This window comes from Haliotis asinina, chromosome 5, assembly GCF_037392515.1.
Source record: "Haliotis asinina isolate JCU_RB_2024 chromosome 5, JCU_Hal_asi_v2, whole genome shotgun sequence".
Classification (NCBI taxonomy): domain Eukaryota; kingdom Metazoa; phylum Mollusca; class Gastropoda; order Lepetellida; family Haliotidae; genus Haliotis; species Haliotis asinina.
Genome location: NC_090284.1, coordinates 58,591,199 through 58,615,185, shown reverse-complemented (window position 1 = coordinate 58,615,185; position 23,987 = coordinate 58,591,199). Strand labels below are relative to the sequence as shown.

Genomic DNA, 23,987 nt, shown 5'->3' with positions numbered 1-23,987 from the left:
GCGGCAGGATGATGTGCTCTGAACGAGCCTAGCACATTGAGGTATACTAGTATATTTCAAAATTGCACTTTGTGCATTATGAACTGATAAAAATCATGACATTAGTACTAAACATTAACTTGACACGGCAAGACGTAGACTTTCGGAAAACGGGAAATCAGCTTCATTAATCCTTTTGTGCACATTACCATGGCCACACATGAGTTTAACTGTTTGTTTCCAAATCGTCTTCCAGAGGCATCATGCAATAACAACTACAAGACCCAGACTTTCTTAATCTAAAAATATCTGTAGAGATAGACTGAAACCCATGAACATTAATCATGTAAATTATTTTTTATTAGCCAGATGTTTAATCCCATACTTCACATATTAGATTCTAAAAGTGAATAAACTTATCCACTTTTGCACATTTCACAAATGGAAAGGGAGCAATATCGTCATATCGCAATGTCGCTGTATCGCTATATCGCTGTGTCGCTATATCGCACTGTCGCTGTATCGCTTTATCGCAATATCGCTGTATCGCCATATCGTGTCTCTATATCGCAATGTCGCCTTTTCGCGTTATCGCAATGTCGCTGTATCGCCATATCGTGTCTCTATATCGCAATGTCGCCTTTTCGCTTTATCGCAATATCGCAATGTCGCCCAGTTTTATCGCCATTTCGTGTCGTGATATCGCCATTTCGTGTCGTGATATCGCCATTTCGTGTCTAGTTATCGCCATTTCGTGTCTAGTTATCGCCATTTCGTGTCTTGTTATCGCCATTTCGTGTCGTGTTATCGCTATTTCGTGTCGTGTTTTCGCTATTTCGTTTTCTGGCCTTATCGCAATATCGCTATATCGTGTCGCCGTATCGCAATGTCGTGTCGTGCTATCGCTTTGTCGCGATGTCGCCTTGATTTTGCCGGGCGATAAAGCGATGGCCCGAATCAGCCACCATAATTTGTGAAATGTGGAAAAGTGGATAAGTTTATTCACTTTTAGAATCTAATATGTGAAGTATGGGATTAAACATCTGGCTAATAAAAAATAATTTACATGATTAATGTTCATGGGTTTCAGTCTATCTCTACAGATATTTTTAGATTAAGAAAGTCTGGGTCTTGTAGTTGTTATTGCATGATGCCTCTGGAAGACGATTTGGAAACAAACAGTTAAACTCATGTGTGGCCATGGTAATGTGCACAAAAGGATTAATGAAGCTGATTTCCCGTTTTCCGAAAGTCTACGTCTTGCCGTGTCAAGTTAATGTTTAAAACTAATGTCATGATTTTTATCAGTTCATAATGCACAAAGTGCAATTTTGAAATATACTAGTATACCTCAATGTGCTAGGCTCGTTCAGAGCACATCATCCTGCCGCCGACTGGTATATACTGGATGAAGAATGTGCTTTACGTGCGCATTCTAGTAACATCTCATGTTTATTTATTTATTTATTTATTTATTTATTTATTTTTTTGAATAAATACTGTTTAAACCGCATATTTTTAGTTTCGAAACTGTTTATTGGTCATGTGATTGTACTAGCATGAATTTTAAACCATGTGAATTAAAGAAAATAGATTGGTAGGGCACTTGTTGTGGGGATAAACAAACCGAAATGGTTGACCCCGCTGCAGACGCTTTTTCTCGAGTTCCAAACATTAGAGCAAAGCATTCAGAAACATGTTCATTTGATCTCTCCTACAATCACACCTGATTCCTAACTGGCTAGTGGCATTGTTTCAAAAGAAATGAAACAGTAATTTCATGACCTTAAACCATGTGTTCCACTTTCACAATGTATTGCAATACATATTGCAGTACGCCAAAGTATATCACAAAACATCGCAATACGAACAGAGAACCCACAAAAAGGAATGGCAAACGGATCGAACAAGGCCTGTATTGATGCCTCTCCCAAGAGAAAACAGCTTAAACGAATTAAACACGATTAAGAGATTGTAAAAGGATGTATAATTCAATGAGGCAATTTTCAAAACCAAGAAAACGAGTTTATGTGTTATTTAGCCATACGTTTGGAGTTGAATTATGAAATGATAAATGGATGTAAGAAGTAATTCTGCATGAATATTGGATACGTTATCTTTGCCACAGATTATTTCTTCAACAGAGAATCTATTGCGGTAGAAGTACTGGTTATATTATGTCTGATATGACGAAATACAGGGCAAAAAGTGAAGTACGGGGTATCTTCTGTTAAAAAGCTACAATGGTATGAACTGTTTTCCTTTTATGTCTTTCGAAATGGTATAAGTTTAAAACACTACACCCAGTCTCAGTTTGGACATGATAATTTGGAAAAAGCGCGTGGCAATGATTAAAGTATTTATAGCTCTGAAAATGAGAGTGTAATATGTAAGATATAATTTAAATTTATACAATAACTCTGCCGATTTACATAGTCGTCCAGATTATTGTAGCCTTGTATGACTGATGGAAGAAGAGGGTGTTATAGTGTTAAACTCGTCTAGTTGTTTTTGTTCTGGCTGTCTTGAGTATCTTTGGCATTATGAAGGCAATAGTGAGTATTTTTGCCCACTTCTTGTGGAGCTTATCTTGTTAAGTACTCTGGCGTTAAACATGTACCATCTCATAAAAAATAAACCATTTATGATTCTTTCTCCTTTGAAAGAGAGATGGCATACATGTTTCTTCGTCATTTGTTTAATGACTGATACCCATGATGGCCTCGCTTAAGGTACGATGAGCATCAAGGTGTAATCTTTCTAGTACTGACAGGAAGGAGGAATGATATATACAGTCTTTCTGTTTAGTTTATTAGTTCACATTTAAGATTCCAAAAGCAATATATTATAGGACTAGTTTCTTTACTTGATATTCGATTTGCATATTCTATATACCATTGCTTTGAAATCGTAGCCCTAAATGTTTATGATAGTCATCCATCATTAAATCTGTTTTCGCTCTAGGTATTGCCTTTCAGTGAATAACGTTGTCACTGGTTTGGGGGGACTAAACGACACCTGCAATTCATTTCTTCATTCAGACAGATTAGCAAGATCACTGTTCAACATTCTTGGTGCATCGGTGGGGTTACGTATGATTATGTAAGGGGAGGTATCATCAGCAAATGAAAGTATGTTGCTTGATACCAATAAGTGATTCATTTATCTAAACAAGGAACATAAGAGGACCCAATACGGAGTGTATTAATATATAATGATATAGAGGAAATACGAATATTATTAGTAGTTTGGCTACATCACAAAAATGGCAGATCGTATCGGGTGAACCGGTTTGCGAAATATAGTACTGTGAAGCTCGTATGGCAATATAACGGTTAAGCGGTATTATCGGCCACGTCCACAAATTTATCATTGTCGTACTTTAAAACGAACTTCTAAGCTACAACCAAATCGAGAAAGTGTTAACTTTAACAAGTAAAAGATAAGGTTCTAATTTTAAATAAAGATAACGGATACACCTAACACATTCGACAATTCAGAAAAATATAATTCATACAGCCACGGGAAGAGAAGACCCAGTTATCTGCTGTTATCAGTTTAAGAGATGCAATACTAGTATTGGGAGGAACTGAAGCCTTGCACTAGATGCCCGATCCACAAGTGAGCATCAGCAATGCATCATAGACGGTAGAAGCGTTGGTATTCTTGTTACGTCTGTATATTTATTCTTCGATTTGAAACTGGGAAGCAATGAATACATGTCCCGAACAACAGAAACCCGGGTCAGAATGGGTTCCCAGCACTTTACAGTCTTACTAAAGGGGGGCAAAGCAGGAGCGTGCGGAAAAGTCGGACGACTGTGTTTATTGCAGATCATCGTGCCCTGGCAGTGAGGGACAGTGCTCGTGATAACAATCACCGGATTTTCTTGTTACGGTGTACTGGAATACTGCGGCATAAAACAAAGAAACATTATGCGTACCTGTCATATGACATCTTCAGATCCAGCTTTAGTTTGCGCAGAAGGTATGACATTGGACTGATGCCCTCTCTGAGGACCATTGGTGGTCTGCCCGGCCCCGCCTTGTCGCCGTGGACATACTTCCGGAGGTAGCTGATGTAGTGGCCGACAGCGTAGATGGGGGCACGAATTTGCTTGAAATAAAGTTCACAGTGTACAAACAGTTGTGATTTGAAGCTACAGGTGGCCTAAGGTGTGTAAAAATAGCTTGATTATTTTGTTTGGAAAGGCCACATGGCAAACCATCTCTGGAATACCTTTGGTTAGTTCTCTAGTTGTTACTACCCATTTAATACACTTCTCTGACACTCATATGAAGGTGTGTACATTGTCTTACCTTTCAACATACAAATGAACAATCTGTTTCTCGCATGTATACGATCTACCGTACATCTGGATATGCGTTGTATACCAGTGCATGGTTGAATATATTTGATGGCTTCACTGACATAAAAAGCAATCTATAGACAGACGTCCACGCCGTTGTTTCTGGATATGTTAATATATCAGTCAATTTTCCATTTTTTGAAACTTGCTTGGTCCATAATTGGGAAAGACGGCAAGTACCATTAAAATCCAAATTCGTTTCTTTTGGGACTGGCATATATGCTTTTCGCTTCAGACGCACCTTGTATTCGAGGAATTTTAGTAGCTAATACAGCTGGACATTATCTAAGAAGACTCCGCACCCCGACAGAAGGTGGTTATCAGCGAGCACTTAGACTTACCTCATTGAATATTATCTTCCACTGCTCGTCCAGGCACATCAGCCGGTCCTCCTCCGTCGACATCGTCATCACGGAGCCCTGCAGAATAACAACCTATCAGCGACTGGACCAATTGGCAGCTGAACCAATCAACGTCTGATGTAATCAGCAGCTGAGCTAACCAACGATTGAGTTAATCAGGAGCTCAACCAATCCACTTCTCAGTCAATCAGCATTAGAACCAATCGGCATTTGAATTAATTACCAACAGGATCAACGACAACATAATGACTACAATTTGACAATTGACTTATCTTCTGTTTACTTTTCAAATTAAACATATCTTAGGATGGGTTATTACATTCAGCATTCACAGAAAATATCCTCACGGTTTTATTACATAAAATATAATTTGATTTAAAACATTTTAAAACTTTCCTTTATCTTTTACATTGCCCCTAGGTTAACACCTGGCTGAAACTCCATATCCTTTCCATAGCCCCTGGGTTAACAGCTGGCCGAAACTCCATATCCTTCCCATAGCCTCTAGGTTAACACTTGGCTGAAACTCCATATCCTTTCCATAGCCTCTAGGTTAACACTTGGCTGAAACTCCATATCCTTTCCATAGCCTCTAGGTTAACACCTGGCTGAAACTCCATATCCTTTACATAGTCCCTAGGTTAACACCTGGCTGAAACTCCATATCCTTTCCATAGCCTCTAGGTTAACACTTGGCTGAAACTCCATATCCTTTACATAGTCCCTAGGTTAACACCTGGCTGAAACTCCATATCCTTTCCATAGCCCCTGGGTTAACACCTGGCCGAAACTCCATATCCTTTCCATAGCCTCTAGGTTAACACCTGGCTGAAACTCCATATCCTTTACATAGTCCCTAGGTTAACACTTGGCTGAAACTCCATGTCCTTTACATAGCCCCTAGGTTAACACCTGGCTGAAACTCCATGTCCTTTACATAGCCCCTAGGTTAACACCTGGCTGAAACTCCATATCCTTTACATAGCCTCTAGGTTAACACCTGGCTGAAACTCCACATCCTTTACATCGCCCCTAGGTTAACACTTGGCTGAAACTCCATATCCTTTACATCGCCCCTAGGTTAACACTTGGCTGAAACTCCATATCCTTTACATCGCCCCTAGGTTAACACTTGGCTGAAACTCCATATCCTTTACATCGCCCCTAGGTTAACACTTGGCTGAAACTCCATATCCTTTACATCGCCCCTAGGTTAACACTTGGCTGAAACCTAAAACACACGTACATTAACCTTTACCATTAATTCGTTTGCATCATTTTTAATTGTAATTCTTCTCAAAACAAAAAGAAAGATTCTCCAACATGACTAAGTTAATGAAGTGGTTAAAATGTGGTCAGTCATCGACTGACAGACTGGGTAATGTCATATGAAACACTTTGGGTTTCTCTTATCATTTTTTAAAATAGTATATCACGTACAATACGCTCATGATACATGTCTTCTATGTATTAGTGACCCTTGAAGGTCAGGGGTAGAATAGGCCTTCAGCAGCAACCCATGCTTCCCATAAAAGGCGACTATGCTAGTTGTAAGAGGGGACTAACGGGATCGGGTGGTCCGGCTCGCTGTCTTAGTTGACACATGTCATTGATCGATGCTCATGTTGTTGATCACTGGATTGTGTGGTCCAGACTCGATTATTTACAGACCGCCGCCATATAGCTGGAATATTGCTGAGTGCGGTGTAAAATTAAACTCACTCACTCTATGTCTTAGTGAATGAATATAAGCAACGCGAGTATGCCGCTTATTAAACAGAGCAGCATTTAACAAGTGCCATGACCTGTCAACGACTACTGCGTATGTTGGTAATACAATGCATTAAATGTTCCTTTGCGTAACACGTTCATCTCAGGTACAGGAACACTAACACAAGGTCATGGACGAGAATACTGGAAACCCTGTTCTACCTGTGCTACTGGTTTATGCATATGTATATATACATCCCGCGTTCTACACGCTCTCATGTCAGGCGTTGAAGCAGCAACACTGTCTAGCCTTCACACAGTTCGATACCTGACAGTGTATTAAACACGAACCATGCTGAACGGCTGCTTGTTCACTTCAGGTCTACATGTTGTCTTTGAACCATCCAAAGGCTTTTTGTCCTATGAAAGATGCTTACATGAACTTGGAACACAGACAGTGAATCTGCAACCCTATAAACGAAGACGGGACAGTTTATGCAATAATACTCTGCGCGTGTAAGTCGATAACTCTGCAGGGCTCCAGATAATTATTCAACATGAGGAGTACCTAAGCCTAATTTTTGCAGTATAAGAGTACTTATAGGGCGTAAAGCTTGTATTAATGGGATTCCTTAGATTTTTGTTTGTGGAGAACTCTAGTGATAAGTTAAGATAATCCTTCATTATCCCGAAGGAAATTTTGGTTACATCGTAAACACATGAGACATAACAAAACAGGATACCTCATTTCAATAAGCACTGAAATAAATAAATAAATAAATAAATAAATAAATAAATAAATAAATAAATAAATAAATAAATAAATAAATAAATAAATAAATAAATAAATAAATAAATAAATATAATGGTCTTTTCCTGAATGATCACAATGTACATTATAAAATAGATGAGACATTTGAACCGTAGTACAGTTATTAAGTTCGTGATATCTCGAGACCTCTCAGTACAGGAATGGTGAACAAGACTCCCTGTATTTGTCATAGAGTCAGTTTAGTTTCAGCAGCTCCGGGCGATTTATCTGTTATATCACGGCTCTCTGCTTGATGGGTTACAGTACACCGAAGTGGAATATCTTTTCACATTGACCACTTAGATGAAATCTACGGTCATGCTGCTTACCAACTCAGAAACAGTCAGGGGAGATATGATTCGAACCCTGCACCATCATACCTTCTCTGAGACTTGCGACCTGTTTATCACAACCATGAGTAGACTTCAACGGCAATGCTAATACAAGTATTTATCCTGGAATATTCCTTATGGTGAATTACATGGCGCCAAGTGTTACTCATTTGTGCTGCTTAGGAACTGTTAACGTTGATATCAATCTCAGTGTTGGGTATGTGAATCTGTGATGTAACCTTTAATCCTATTAGACATCCGCGTTACTACTTAATTTCACAATCACGGCTCTTGATTGTGGTTTATTCAAAACTGTTCTTGCAAAACGCATTAAGCGATTGAGGATATATGCCTGTACATAATAGGTACATCAGCTTATGTCATGCACTATAAAACTTTCTGTTGTGGTTGAAACACACGTCTAAATATACATGTGCATGTTTTCGAGATTTAAATACCCGCTACACGAGTTTGGTATTCGAGAGGCTGGAACGAGTTATTCAAGGTACTGGGTTATGAGGCCCTAGTACGTGTTGGTTCCCATAACTGCGGGTATTGCTTTAAGTACCTTATCGCAGCAGAGGACAATATTGCATAAAGATAATTGAGACTAGTAGTTCAAACGATTCAATAGCGGGATCTGCAACACGCCATATACTGATGGAATTATCTGGAACCCCTATGATGTCATTGTCCTAACTGCGTAGATCAATGCTTATGCTGTTGATCACTAGATTGTCTGGTCTAGACTGATTAAACACAGACCACCGTCATTAGGTTGAAGTATTGCTGAGTGCATCGAAAACAAAAAATCCCTCATTATCACGATGTATTTTACATCTATTCACGTATTCAAATTTATGGTGATAAATACAGTATACTACTCTATCTGCTCATATCGCAACACTTATCATACAGTTATGTTACCATGGAAGTAAATGAGCGAGACTTGCGCCTCTAGTAGCAATATAACAGTATTATCACAGCAGGGGCCACTTTCAAGTACTCTACCCACGTGAGGATTCGAACTCGGGTCTCTGACGTGATGTGAGAAAGTGTAAACTACAAGCCCACTCTACCGCCCCGCCCCACCCACTACCCACCACCCCGTAACACGTACGCATAAAGTGTTCTTAAACGTCTTTTGAGTAGTATACCCATATTTCCTCTGCGCTCCTGTCAACACAGGATGTTGAGGCACGTATAACCTCGATTAAGGAATTCGTCAAGGTACTCAAAGAATTTAGGGCCCAGATTACCTTCAAACTGGCATTCATAACACCACTGATCATCGCCCTGAGGTAAAACCTAGGGTACTGGCGCATCATGGGGGTTTGAAAGAAAGATGGTTGGGTTACCGATAAGTGTCACATACACTTATGTTCCAAGATAGCCCCGTGGGCGCATCTGATACCGATACTTGTAAGAATGTAACTTTGTCAGCGATACCTCCACATGACAGATTTTGAGATTCCTGGCATACCGAATATTAAAGAGGCGTCAAATTAGTTTGTTCGTAAAAGCGCGTAATTCAGGCCTAAAGACTGAGATGAGTTATACAGTAATCTTTCTCGTCTTGTACGTATGCTTACTTAATGTGCTTTTGTTATTTTCCACTAACCCATGCTAGTTTTGCTGCAGGGTTCGAATTATGAAATAAGAATATTTACCTAACCTATTATCTATCCTTGACAGCGATCATCCACTGAACACAAAACAAATGGCACTGAGTAAATAGATAAACTAAAACCATAAAACGGATGACATTAAGTTTTAACGAGTACTGTTACAAGGTTATATATAGTCTGTTTAACCCTTTAAATGTGTGCTGTGAAACCCTTTAATCCATTACGTACCGTATATGCATTATTCAGATGCTTTCTGTGATATTAAACAAGATACACGCTTTGTTAGTCGTAAAACCTGCACACCTGCATATCAAAATATGATGTATAGGTCGAGGAGGTTAATATGTTTGTAACATGAATTCTAACATGGAAAGTAGTGGTGACAGATGACAAGGACCCTAGGTCTCCTTTCGCGAAGCAACCTGGACCTCCTTTCACTGTGCACTAAGGCGATCGTAAGTCATTAAGGTAACCTTAGTGCAATGTCAAGGAATGGGAGTTAGGGTTAACCTTAGCAAAAGATGCTTCGTGAAAGGAGCCCCTCATCTTTACGTTTAACCATAACTGATTCTAAGGATTTCAACCTTGGCCTTTACTAAGGTTGACGTCTGCTTTTACAAAACAACCCAACTTAAGAGGTGTGACGTAACGCTGTTTCCTGAAACGGACGTAACATTTTTAAGGTTACGTAAATGCCAACCTTAGAGGTTAGGTCAGCCTTAGGAAAGGTTGCTTCGTGAAAGGGAGACCCTCTCTTAAGGCGACGGAATCAGTTTGTATGACTACATTTGGCTTCCGACAGTCAGGGAACGACGTGAAGCGTAGCACTGGACATTGTCCCATTCCTCCTTGGGTGGGAAGGTCCAAGTGCAGATTCCCCTCCACACTACTGCTCGAAAGAGGAGCGATAACGGTCAGGCTCGGTGACGTCGTTATCGTGGTTCCTGACGGCGTGGTTCGTCGTACGAATGGCGACAGAACTGGAATACTTATTTCAGCATGCAGATAATCACACGTGATACAAGTTTCACGAAATGCATGTGCATACCAGTTGTTTTTAGATAGGCCACTTTCTGTTCTCATCATGAAGTACAGGTAGATGTCATACTGTCATATCTAATCAGACTTGCCGCTTTGATTTCTCAGGGTACAATGATTCAATAATTGTATAACTAGACACGAATTCTAAGACACATATTTTTAAATCGATAAATAATCAGTTTCGCCAAAGGGACAATGTACATGAAACAGAACGGTTGTTTATTTTGTGTAGGCAACATTGCGTAACGCATCTTGATAACATCGATGTCCACAGTGTCATAAAGCACATCTCGTGCACACCAAACTGTTTCGACGAGCGCTCTTCCACACACGAGTAAACAGCAATGAGGAGTTGCTAGCGTCATGACTACGGGGGATTCTGATCCTGTACTTAATTCAAGGCTGTAGCAAACATGGAGCGATGAGACTTAAACAAATATTAGAGACATCGGGTATTAGATAACCACCATAGAAATGTTCATCAATACCGAACTGTTCTGTTAATTGGAATTGGTAAAAGTAAACAGCTTTGCCCTTCTGTCACTGGTTTGTTGATTGTGTCTTTAATTTTGAATCAATACTTGACAGATTTATATAGGAAGCATTAGGGCTATAGGGAATGTGGAACAGAAAAGGACAGTGATATAAACAACCATCCATCTGGTAGCAAAGATCGTAATAAAAGAAGAATGAATGGTCTAAATGAATGAGCAGTTAAGACACTTTTAAACAGATAATCTGTTTGGGTTTACAACACTATTTTTTACATGACCTTCTTGACTGGGACAAAATTACCTGTGTTAAGAGATAAAGTAAGCACTGTTTGTCATAGTGGATATAGCACAGTCTCATGTAGAAGCTTGGGAACATCATGCGGCAATCAAACCATTGAAGGTGTCGTATGAACTTGTTCAGAACAGCCTTGTTGCACGCAGTTTGCACGCTGGTGATGATGCGTTTTGTGATTCATGATGTAACCGGGATCTTACAGTGCGGCAGTACATGCCTATCCATCTCGCAAAACCTGGTTTCATCACTCGGTTTCAGAGATCCCTTAATGGCATTTAAACAGATAATCGGTTTGGGTTTACAACACTGTTTTTTTACACATCCAGTTTGCATTTTACTCCATAAAGAATCAGACGCTTCAGATACCAACTATACTCTGGTACTGACCTCATGTATTTTTATTTATATTTCTTTAGATAATGCATTCTTAGTGGTTTGGTTGCTTTTTATGTATTATCATACGTAATTTTCCTCTGGCTTCAAACAATCATACGTTATGATAATTCAACTACTAATGGTTTAAATGCTATGTTAGATAATATACTGGATAAAAATAGTTAGGGATATTTGTAAATTTTGAAAGTGGGTTCTCAATCTATTATGTTCTTGAGGATAGAGCCTGATGACATTCTTTCTCACGGACACAAGTTGTAATAACACTGGTTTACTGGATAATCGGTATTTACTTGTGACGAATCTCCTGATAGAAGATTGCAGCTGGATCTGCTCTCGATAGCAAAATCAAGATTAACGCATGCATGAGCGGTACTCCTGCCACTTTGTACAGGTTTTGATGTAGGTAGTTGGGCAATGGAAAAATGACACAACTGTGAACTGTCAAATCACTGATCCATTTCTACTTTCACCAGTCTTGTCTATGATCATCCGCCAATGTCCTCTGTCTCCTGAAATGTCGATGTTCCCCTATCATGTGTATTCACATGCCCATGTCTGTGACACAGTTCCATTTCTTCTTTCAGTTGCAAATGTCTATTTATATGTATCTATATTTTCGTTCACTTGTTCATTCGTTATACACCTGTCCATATGTATTATCTTTGCAGCAGGTCGTTTTTCACCTGTTTACCTATGTTCCATGTTCACCTTTCCTTGTTCACCTGTGAGTCACAATGCCATTCCATGTCTATAAACAACCGCCCATGTCTACAATCACATGTGAGTCAGAATGCCATTCCATGTCTATAAACAACCGCCCATGTCTACAATCACATGTGAGTCAGAATGCCATTCCATGTCTATAAACATCCGTCCACGTCTACAAATACCTGTGAGTCAGAATGCCATTCCATGTTTATAAACATCCGTCCACGTCTACAAATACCTGTGAGTCAGAATGCCATTCCATGTTTATAAACATCCGTCCACGTCTACAAATACCTGTGAGTCAGAATGCCATTCCATGTTTATAAACATCCGTCCACGTCTACAAATACCTGTGAGTCAGAATGCCATTCCATGTTTACATAAATCCGTCCATGTCTACAAATACCTGTGAGTCAGAATGCCATTCCATGTTTAAATAAATCCGTCCACGTCTACAAATACCTGTGAGTCAGAATGCCATTCCATGTTTATATAAATCCGTCCATGTCTACAAATACCTGTGAGTCAGAATGCCATTCCATGTTTATAAACATCCGTCCACGTCTACAAATACCTGTGAGTCAGAATGCCATTCCATGTTTATATAAATCCGTCCATGTCTACAAATACCTGTGAGTCAGAATGCCATTCCATGTTTATAAACATCCGTCCACGTCTACAAATACCTGTGAGTCAGAATGCCATTCCATGTTTATATAAATCCGTCCATGTCTACAAATACCTGTGAGTCAGAATGCCATTCCATGTTTATATAAATCCGTCCATGTCTACAAATACATGTGAGTCAGAATGCCATTCCATGTTTATAAACATCCGTCCATGTCTACAAATACCTGTGAGTCAGAATGCCATTCCATGTTTATAAACATCCGTCCACGTCTACAAATACCTGTGAGTCAGAATGCCATTCCATGTTTATATAAATCCGTCCATGTCTACAAATACCTGTGAGTCAGAATGCCATTCCATGTTTATATAAACCCGTCCATGTCTACAAATACCTGTGAGTCAGAATGCCATTCCATGTTTATAAACATCCGTCCATGTCTACAAATACATGTGAGTCAGAATGCCATTCCATGTTTATATAAATCCGTCCATGTCTACAAATACCTGTGAGTCAGAATGCCATTCCATGTTTATATAAATCCTTCCATGTCTACAAATACCTGTGAGTCAGAATGCCATTCCATGTTTATAAACATCCGTCCACGTCTACAAATACCTGTGAGTCAGAATGCCATTCCATGTTTATAAACATCCTTCCATGTCTACAAATACCTGTGAGTCAGAATGCCATTCCATGTTTATATAAATCCGTCCATGTCTACAAATACCTGTGAGTCAGAATGCCATTCCATGTTTATATAAATCTGTCCATGTCTACAAATACATGTGAGTCAGAATGCCATTCCATGTTTATAAACATCCGTCCATGTCTACAAATACCTGTGAGTCAGAATGCCATTCCATGTTTATAAACATCCGTCCACGTCTACAAATACCTGTGAGTCAGAATGCCATTCCATGTTTATATAAACCCGTCCATGTCTACAAATACCTGTGAGTCAGAATGCCATTCCATGTTTATAAACATCCGTCCATGTCTACAAATACATGTGAGTCAGAATGCCATTCCATGTTTATATAAATCCGTCCATGTCTACAAATACCTGTGAGTCAGAATGCCATTCCATGTTTATATAAATCCTTCCATGTCTACAAATACCTGTGAGTCAGAATGCCATTCCATGTTTATAAACATCCGTCCACGTCTACAAATACCTGTGAGTCAGAATGCCATTCCATGTTTATAAACATCCGTCCATGTCTACAAATACCTGTGAGTCAGAATGCCATTCCATGTTTAAATAAATCCGTCCACGTCTACAAATACCTGTGAGTCAGAATGCCATTCCATGTTTATAAACATCCGTCCACGTCTACAAATACCTGTGAGTCAGAATGCCATTCCATGTTTATATAAATCCGTCCATGTCTACAAATACCTGTGAGTCAGAATGCCATTCCATGTTTATAAACATCTCCATGTCTACAATCACCTGTGAGTCAGAATGCCATTCCATGTTTATATAAATCCGTCCACGTCTACAAATACCTGTGAGTCAGAATGCCATTCCATGTTTATATAAATCCGTCCATGTCTACAAATACCTGTGAGTCAGAATGCCATTCCATGTTTATAAACATCCGTCCACGTCTACAAATACCTGTGAGTCAGAATGCCATTCCATGTTTATAAACATCCGTCCACGTCTACAAATACCTGTGAGTCAGAATGCCATTCCATGTTTATATAAATCCGTCCATGTCTACAAATACCTGTGAGTCAGAATGCCATTCCATGTTTATAAACATCCGTCCACGTCTACAAATACCTGTGAGTCAGAATGCCATTCCATGTTTATATAAATCCGTCCACGTCTACAAATACCTGTGAGTCAGAATGCCATTCCATGTTTATAAACATCCGTCCACGTCTACAAATACCTGTGAGTCAGAATGCCATTCCATGTTTATATAAATCCGTCCATGTCTACAAATACCTGTGAGTCAGAATGCCATTCCATGTTTATAAACATCCGTCCACGTCTACAAATACCTGTGAGTCAGAATGCCATTCCATGTTTATATAAATCCGTCCATGTCTACAAATACCTGTGAGTCAGAATGCCATTCCATGTTTATATAAATCCGTCCATGTCTACAAATACCTGTGAGTCAGAATGCCATTCCATGTTTACATAAATCCGTCCATGTCTACAAATACCTGTGAGTCAGAATGCCATTCCATGTTTATAAACATCCGTCCACGTCTACAAATACCTGTGAGTCAGAATGCCATTCCATGTTTATATAAATCCGTCCATGTCTACAAATACCTGTGAGTCAGAATGCCATTCCATGTTTATATAAATCCGTCCATGTCTACAAATACCTGTGAGTCAGAATGCCATTCCATGTTTATAAACATCCGTCCATGTCTACAAATACCTGTGAGTCAGAATGCCATTCCATGTTTATATAAATCCGTCCATGTCTACAAATACCTGTGAGTCAGAATGCCATTCCATGTTTATGTAAATCCTTCCATGTCTACAAATACCTGTGAGTCAGAATGCCATTCCATGTTTATAAACATCCGTCCACGTCTACAAATACCTGTGAGTCAGAATGCCATTCCATGTTTATAAACATCCGTCCATGTCTACAAATACATGTGAGTCAGAATGCCATTCCATGTTTATAAACATCCGTCCACGTCTACAAATACCTGTGAGTCAGAATGCCATTCCATGTTTATAAACATCCGTCCACGTCTACAAATACCTGTGAGTCAGAATGCCATTCCATGTTTATATAAATCCGTCCATGTCTACAAATACCTGTGAGTCAGAATGCCATTCCATGTTTATAAACATCCGTCCATGTCTACAATCACCTGTGAGTCAGAATGCCATTCCATGTTTATAAGTATCTGTCCACGTCTACAAATACCTGTGAGTCAGAATGCCATTCCATGTTTATATAAATCCTTCCATGTCTACAAATACCTGTGAGTCAGAATGCCATTCCATGTTTATATAAATCCGTCCACGTCTACAATCACCTGTGAGTCAGAATGCCATTCCATGTTTATATAAATCCGTCCATGTCTACAATCACCTGTGAGTCAGAATGCCATTCCATGTTTATAAGTATCTGTCCACGTCTACAAATACCTGTGAGTCAGAATGCCATTCCATGTTTATATAAATCTGTCCATGTCTACAAATACCTGTGAGTCAGAATGCCATTCCATGTTTATAAGTATCTGTCCATGTCTACAATCACATGTGAGTCAGAATGCCATTCCATGTTTATAAACATCCGTCCACGTCTACAAATACCTGTGAGTCAGAATGCCATTCCATGTTTTTAAGTATCCGCCCATGTCTACAAATACCTGTGAGTCAGAATGCCATTCCATGTTTATATAAATCCGTCCATGTCTACAAATACCTGTGAGTCAGAATGCCACTCCATGTTTATATAAATCCGTCCATGTCTACAAATACCTGTGAGTCAGAATGCCATTCCATGTTTATAAGTATCTGTCCATGTCTACAAATACCTGTGAGTCAGAATGCCATTCCATGTTTATATAAATCCGTCCATGTCTACAATCACCTGTATGTCAGTATAGCAAGCCATTGTCAACAATCGCCTTTCAAAATCTACGTTCAGCAACAATGTCCATGCTCACCTGTGTAAATTTGTAATTACCTGTCGATATCTAATTTTCCAAGTCAGTTGTCACCTGCCATGTCGTTCACCTGTCCATGTCCACCTTCACCTATCTTGGCATGCTCCCCTATCCCTAAGAGCACTCATGGAGCTGTTTACCTCACTAATGCATTTTGCCTTATTAGGTTTGTACATGTGCCTGTCCATGTTCGACTGTTTATTTTCACCAGCCCATATCTATATTAATATTCCACCGTGCCACCTAAGTTAACAGCAGGCTTTACATACATGTTAGCTTACATACATTTCCACATACGAGTATTTGCTACGTCGGGCATTATCGTGTATTTGCGTCCACTTTAACTGACCAATCTTAACGAGCAAATGACAATAAAACTTGACAAAAGCAGCTATAGCCTTACGTTTACGTTAAAGAGTCACATGACACGTTGCCTATATTGTGATATACTCAGGGCCATAAAAACGGGCACTTGCAACTGATTGACACTGCACTTCACCCACACACCTTACACACGTCGGGCACTTCAGTGAATCAGATGTCGGAATAGTTCAACAATCTTCACATTTCTATCTGTTATTAACCCTTGTTCATGAGCTTTGTTCACCGACCGCTTGGAAAAGTCGTTAGGCGATGCGACTTAAGTGGATTGGTAATAATCAGGGAACTGAGAATCAGTAATGTGAAACTTAATTTCCCGAACATCAACAAGAGGATATTGTTAAGTCACTGAAGAGTCCGCTGGAGGGTGTGTATGTCATGTGATCCTGTTATCTAAACTGCGTTAACTTCCACTGGAAAGAAGTGATTGGTGAATTCATGATCCATCTGGGACATATAGCCAGTAAATAAAACACCCCACATTCAAAATACACGCGACATACAGGTACAACAAAGCTCGTATCTATGGGAACTTGGCCATCCGGACAAACCCACAGAGGAGAAAATAGCACCCGGCAGTTTTTACATACTCAGCCGTTAAACGTTTATATATTTTTATCATTAGTCCCAAGATGAGGAACCGACATGTTGATAGTTCTGGTCTATAGATACCAGTGATTTCTACATTTATGTTACAGGTCTTAATATGACGCACATGTTCATTTTCTGTCACTGGTCCATAGATGGTGTTTCAGGTCCATAGATAATAGGCACGTCCATATATCGGTTTTACTGGTCTACAGATAACAGACACGTCTATATATTAGTGGTACTTGTCCAATAGATAACGGATACATCTACTTACTGGTGTTATTAGTACATAGATAACAGACTCGTCTATGTATTGGTGTTATTGGTCCATAAATACCAGACATGTCTACATACTGGTGTTATTAGTACATAGATAACAGACTCGTCTATGTATTGGTGTTATTGGTCCATAAATACCAGACATGTCTACATACTGGTGCTATTAGTACATAGATAACAGACTCGTCTATGTATTGGTGTTATTGGTCCATAAATACCAGACATGTCTACATACTGGTGTTATTAGTACATAGATAACAGACTCGTCTATGTATTGGTGTTATTGGTCCATAAATACCAGACATGTCTACATACTGGTGTTATTAGTACATAGATAACAGACTCGTCTATGTATTGGTGTTATTGGTCCATAAATACCAGACATGTCTACTTACTGGTGTTATTAGTACATAGATAACAGACTCGTCTATGTATTGGTGTTATTGGTCCATAAATACCAGACATGTCTACATACTGGTGCTATTAGTACATAGATAACAGACTCGTCTATGTATTGGTGTTATTGGTCCATAAATACCAGACATGTCTACATACTGGTGTTATTAGTACATAGATAACAGACTCGTCTATGTATTGGTGTTATTGGTCCATAAATACCAGACATGTCTACTTACTGGTGTTATTAGTACATAGATAACATACTCGTCTATGTATTGGTGTTATTGGTCCATAAATACCAGACATGTCTACATACTGGTGTTATTAGTACATAGATAACAGACTCGTCTATGTATTGGTGTTATTGGTCCATAAATACCAGACATGTCTACTTACTGGTGTTATTAGTACATAGATAACAGACTCGTCTATGTATTGGTGTTATTGGTCCATAAATACCAGACATGTCTACATACTGGTGTTATTAGTACATAGATAACAGACTCGTCTATGTATTGGTGTTATTGGTCCATAAATACCAGACATGTCTACTTACTGGTGTTATTAGTACATAGATAACAGACTCGTCTATGTATTGGTGTTATTGGTCCATAAATACCAGACATGTCTACTTACTGGTGCTATTAGTACATAGATAACAGACTCGTCTATGTATTGGTGTTATTGGTCCATAAATACCAGACATGTCTACTTACTGGTGTTATTAGTACATAGATAACAGACTCGTCTATGTATTGGTGTTATTGGTCCATAAATACCAGACATGTCTACTTACTGGTGTTATTAGTACATAGATAACAGACTCGTCTATGTATTGGTGTTATTGGTCCATAAATACCAGACATGTCTACTTACTGGTGTTATTAGTACATAGATAACAGACTCGTCTATGTATTGGTGTTATTGGTCCATAAATACCAGACATGTCTACTTACTGGTGTTATTAGTACATAGATAACAGACTCGTCTATGTATTGGTGTTATTGGTCCATAAATACCAGACATGTCTACATACTGGTGTTATTAGTACATAGATAACAGACAAGACTATATATAGGTGTTACTAGTTCATTGATGTTACCATTTCATAAAACCATGAACATCATCAAGTTGCTCATGTAAGGCAGGGATTAATGATCTTCTCGCTCATATTCTACCGTGTATGAAGTGTTTGTAGAACCTCAGTTTCAGGTGAATAAGCTGAGATATAGTTAGGACCAACGTACCAAACGAGCTTGATTTCATCCAAGCGACCGATTACAAAGGCTGAGCGCACACATAAATGATTAAGATCTTCAAAGGTCACTGAATGGGATTCTCATCACAGTGAGCATTTTGGAACAAACAAAATAGGAAAATTCGATGTATTATCCCGATAAGCATAAGAATATAAATCTCAGCATGTTCCCACAGTAATATTATAATACCTGCGGCTCTTGGACATCTTCACTCGGGTATTTGTTATCCATGGCAATAAAAGGACTGAAATCCATTTATCCACTGTAACACCTTTTAACAGTACCACACAACGTGGATATTTATATCCCAGATCTGGGTAGAAAGCACGTAGACTCATTCAAACCAGTCGATCCCGCCCCTTTAATGACGGGTAGCACGCCATCGGGAAGTATCACGTTGCCAGAGCTGTTGCAGTAGCCTCCCAGTCAGAGCGATGGCGTTGTAGGTATATGTTGCTGGCGTTCGTTTTTCACACACAATCCAGAAGCCATAGATTATGGTATCCATTAACCCCCAGACGATGCGTTATTTTGCAAACTCAGTATAAAGAACGAGTCCATTGCTCGACGTTTGACGTCTTGTGGAATATCGTTCTCGCCTGTGTGACACTGTGTTATTGGCCTGCTTGCTGGAGTGCTTGTATGTATACTTCACGAAGTCCTTCCCATTCACGGACTAAGCCATGAGCATAAGTATGTCGCGAAGGACATTCGCTTGTTGACCACAAGCACCATTAACTTAGAACTGTGAAGCAGTTTACGACATGGGGTCTAGACCTAACCCACTTTACCTGTTTATGACAGTCTTGGGCATGAGTGGGCAGCTATTTAACAACAATTACAGCTCGAACTACAACATACGTCCATTCCTGGGCTTACAGTCCATATTCTGGTACCCCACAGGCGGGGTGGTGTAGTGTGAAATAAAAACAGGTGCTTGAAAACGCCCGCAGCATGGAAGCCCGTGATGCGACAAGACGTTGTCTGTTCGGTGCTGGTTTATTGCAGTGTCAAGAGATGGGAGTACGTGTGCTCTCATTAGTTTGCAGAAACCTACTACGCAATCCTCAACGCTGGTTGATGAGGTGGTCCCAGAAGTGATGACATCAACATTGTGATATGTCACAAACCTCTTCTGACAGTCACACAAGTTTGAGAACAGTAGGTAGCTACAGATCTAACTCTGAAACAGTTGTCTCTCACGGCATGACATTAGAGTAAGGTGCTTCAGGAAAAGTGAACCACTATCCAGGCAGACGCTGTAGAGTGCACAGTTCCTGGCAGTTCCAATTCAACGTCATGTAAGTCCATCCCTTTCCTTCATAGACATTCATTCATTATCCCCACATATCTCAGAATACCACCAACCAATGACCAGTGCTTCGCTGTCTCTATCTCGTCACAGGTGTACGTGCTGGGTAGCCTCTCCGTGGGGTTGGCCTATATCTGAAATCCACTAACAATTACACAGCACGAAAGGTGTATCATCCCGTATCCCACAACGCCAACGAGAAAGGGGCGTGGCACAAGGCCGGTGCTGACACCTATTGATGTATGGCTCAACGTAACATGATACTTTTTAAGGTAGATATACTCACAGAATACACATGTCTCTAAAGAGTATGACCAGTGCAAATGCATATAGGCATGTGATCTATTCACCTGTATCATGGGGAATAATATAAACATAAGCTAAATCACATGGTCAAAACACATAAATCGTGAGTCATATAGTCAACACAGATATATCTCGGGACACATGATCAATACACATATATCATGACGCATATGCTCAACACACGTGAGTCATATCGTCAACACGTATATCGAGAGTCACATGGTCAACACATATATTCGTATGGTCGTATGGCCAACAGATATATCGTGAATCACAGAGTCAACACGTATCGTGAGCCACATGGTCAACACTTATATCGTGAGTCATATGGTCAACACATATATCGTGAGTCATACGGTCATCAGGCAAATATCATGATTGCAAGAGTTACAAGAGAACTTAAGTTTCTCTCTGGCTTTGTTGCTCGAGAACAGGACATAGGTAGTTCATGTGATACATAAGCCGGGGTGGCAGGTATACAGGTGTTACTGCATATTTGTACTCAGCATACCACGAGATGTAGTTGTATAACCACCCACGTGTACATGTATTTGTTTAAGCCTATATCCTTGAGATACAGAAGCAATGCATCTGCATCTATTTACACTCGAATACACAGAAGATACTGACCTAAGACACACAAGATGTTACGACAAAGGCAATATGCAAGTCTCATGAATTGTACTACACGTATCCCTTAGCAAATATGACCTGAAAGGGTCACCCTAAATCATGGACTTAATAGTGACTATGCTTGACCTAAGATGTCAATAATATTTACCCTGAGATTTGAGTGCAAGAGGGCCTGCTATAGACCAACCCTCGGGCATCAAGTCCGCCATTTGAAGCGGAATAACGTCATTTTCAGCGTGCAATCAAACATATACGGGTAGCATTCCTAGTCATTCAGAGAAACCAACACGACTTGAACAGTCTCGGGAACACTGGGTATATTGACGCCCTTAAATAACTGCCGTATATCTCGTTGGACACGAAAGAATGTTAGCATTCTGCTTCATCGTTATGACCCGTGAAGGTCCATGGTTAGAATAGACCTTCAGCAACCCATGCTTCCCATAAAAGCCGACTATGCTTGTCGTAAGAGGGGACTAACGGGATCGGGTGGTCAGACTCGCTGACTTGGTTGACTTGTCATCGGTTCCCAATTGCGTAGATCGATGCTCATGCTGTTGGTCACTGGATTGTCTGGTCCAGACCCGATTATTTACAGACCGCCGCCATATAGCTGGAATATTGCTGAATGCGGAGTAAAACTAAACTCACTCACTCACTCATTCACTTCATCGTTATGATACGTATACCCAAGGGAATAGTGTCTTTGAATTTCATCTAGAAGTGATACACATAAAGGCAAGAATTTTGTGTCAACTTCTTTATTTTGAGGGACCACGACGTTTCGGAGCATATTCTAACCTCTTCATCAGGAGAATGTAGACGAATGAGTAAGAATATACTCCGTGGCGTCGTGTCCATCACAACAAGGAAGTTGACACCCATAAAATTATTGCCTTTTCCCAAAGAAACTATGGCAACGGAGAGTCAGGGCTGCGGGATTTTAATGCCAGACTACCTGGGTCGAACTGACATTAACCTTAACTCTTCGTTTCTTAACAACTAAATTTAGAAGATTTCAAATTTATTTTCAGTACAAGCCTGAACTTTCCAATGTTCGTTGATTGCGTGGGAATATAAACGTCTAATCTGATAATATAAATACGGGTTATAAACAGGAGTCAGGATATCGACAACGTGTCTTTTATAACGCATACACTGCCTTGCAAAGGATTTATCTTTGTACGCTTGGGTTAACATGGTAAATGAAATGATAATGTAATCGAAATGTTTTCAAAACCAGTTAGTCTGGGTTGGTGAATGGATGAAAGTAATGAATCATCGTTATTAGACACGTCAAGCTGGGGCGGTCGCAAACTGGTGACATTACTTCAATATAGCTGATTACACTGGATACAAGAAAGTATATTTCTAGAAGACTTGATACGATGTTTGTGGGAACAAATCTATGTTTTTCGTGTCCTGATTCTTGTTTCAGACAGCCTCAACTTCTTGCTGAAAGACTGGATACAAGAAAGTATATTTCTAGAAGACTTGATACGATGTTTGTGGGAACAAATCTATGTTTTTCGTGTCCTGATTCTTGTTTCAGACAGCCTCAACTTCTCGCTGAAAGACTATCATAAATATACTACAAAGCTGAACATCGAGCTATACATACCTTAAAAAACTTAGGTGATATTGCATTTTGCGAGCATCCTACAGCATGCATATGAGAAAACGTCATAATATATCCATATAGATGAAACATTTCCAAGGAATGGAATAATTGTCACACTTTCCGTTAATTTCTCTTCATAATCCGTTTCCTCCTTGGCTTCATTAACTGCATTTTATCAATCTTGCAAATCCAATATCTCAAACTTTCTTCAATGGTAAACATCCGTCTCTTTGCAAAATGATGAGAAGTAATGTGCATTAAATGTCATGAACAGTCATTAATATGACACACACAAATAATCAAACAATTATCCCACTGCAAAAGTTCTTATTTTACCGACATGGCTTTCTTGAATTTCAAACAATTATTGTCATAACTGAGGACACTGCAAGCTCTAAGACGGTTGGTTTATTGTTGAAGGGTTTGACAATAACATTTTATTTCATGAGCTCACTTTATGGATGAAATGTGAGCGTGCTCACTTTATGGATGAAATGTGAGCGATATAACCTGAACTCCTTTTGAGAAGAATATATACTCAACACATGTGTATAAAGTCATACAAGATACCTACGATGGTTTGACTATCTATAATCCCAGTAGATATGGCATTGTCTTAAAACATTATGACCAGTTTTAGATTTGCATGCTAGTCTTACATCTATATATGTGATATTCAACTTCTTTTTACAGTCTACCCGTGAAGGTCCGGGGTAGAATAGGCCTTCAGCAACCCATGCTTGCCATAAAAGCCGACTATGCTTGTCGTAAGAGGTCAGGCGACTAGCAGGAT

General features: G+C 39.5%; 1 protein-coding gene across 2 annotated transcripts in view; it reads right to left on the bottom strand.

Annotated features, from left to right (window-relative positions):
• The window catches only part of LOC137284932 (uncharacterized), a 56,933-nt gene that overhangs the window by 26,689 nt on the left and 6,257 nt on the right, over positions 1-23,987 (bottom strand). For both annotated transcript variants that reach the window (XM_067816984.1, XM_067816985.1), the window contains exons 2-3: positions 4,690-4,767; positions 3,923-4,095 (exon numbers count right to left, since the gene is read on the bottom strand). In XM_067816984.1, coding sequence (XP_067673085.1) covers positions 3,923-4,095; positions 4,690-4,767 — 251 coding nt within the window. The remainder of the gene's footprint in view (positions 1-3,922; positions 4,096-4,689; positions 4,768-23,987) is intronic.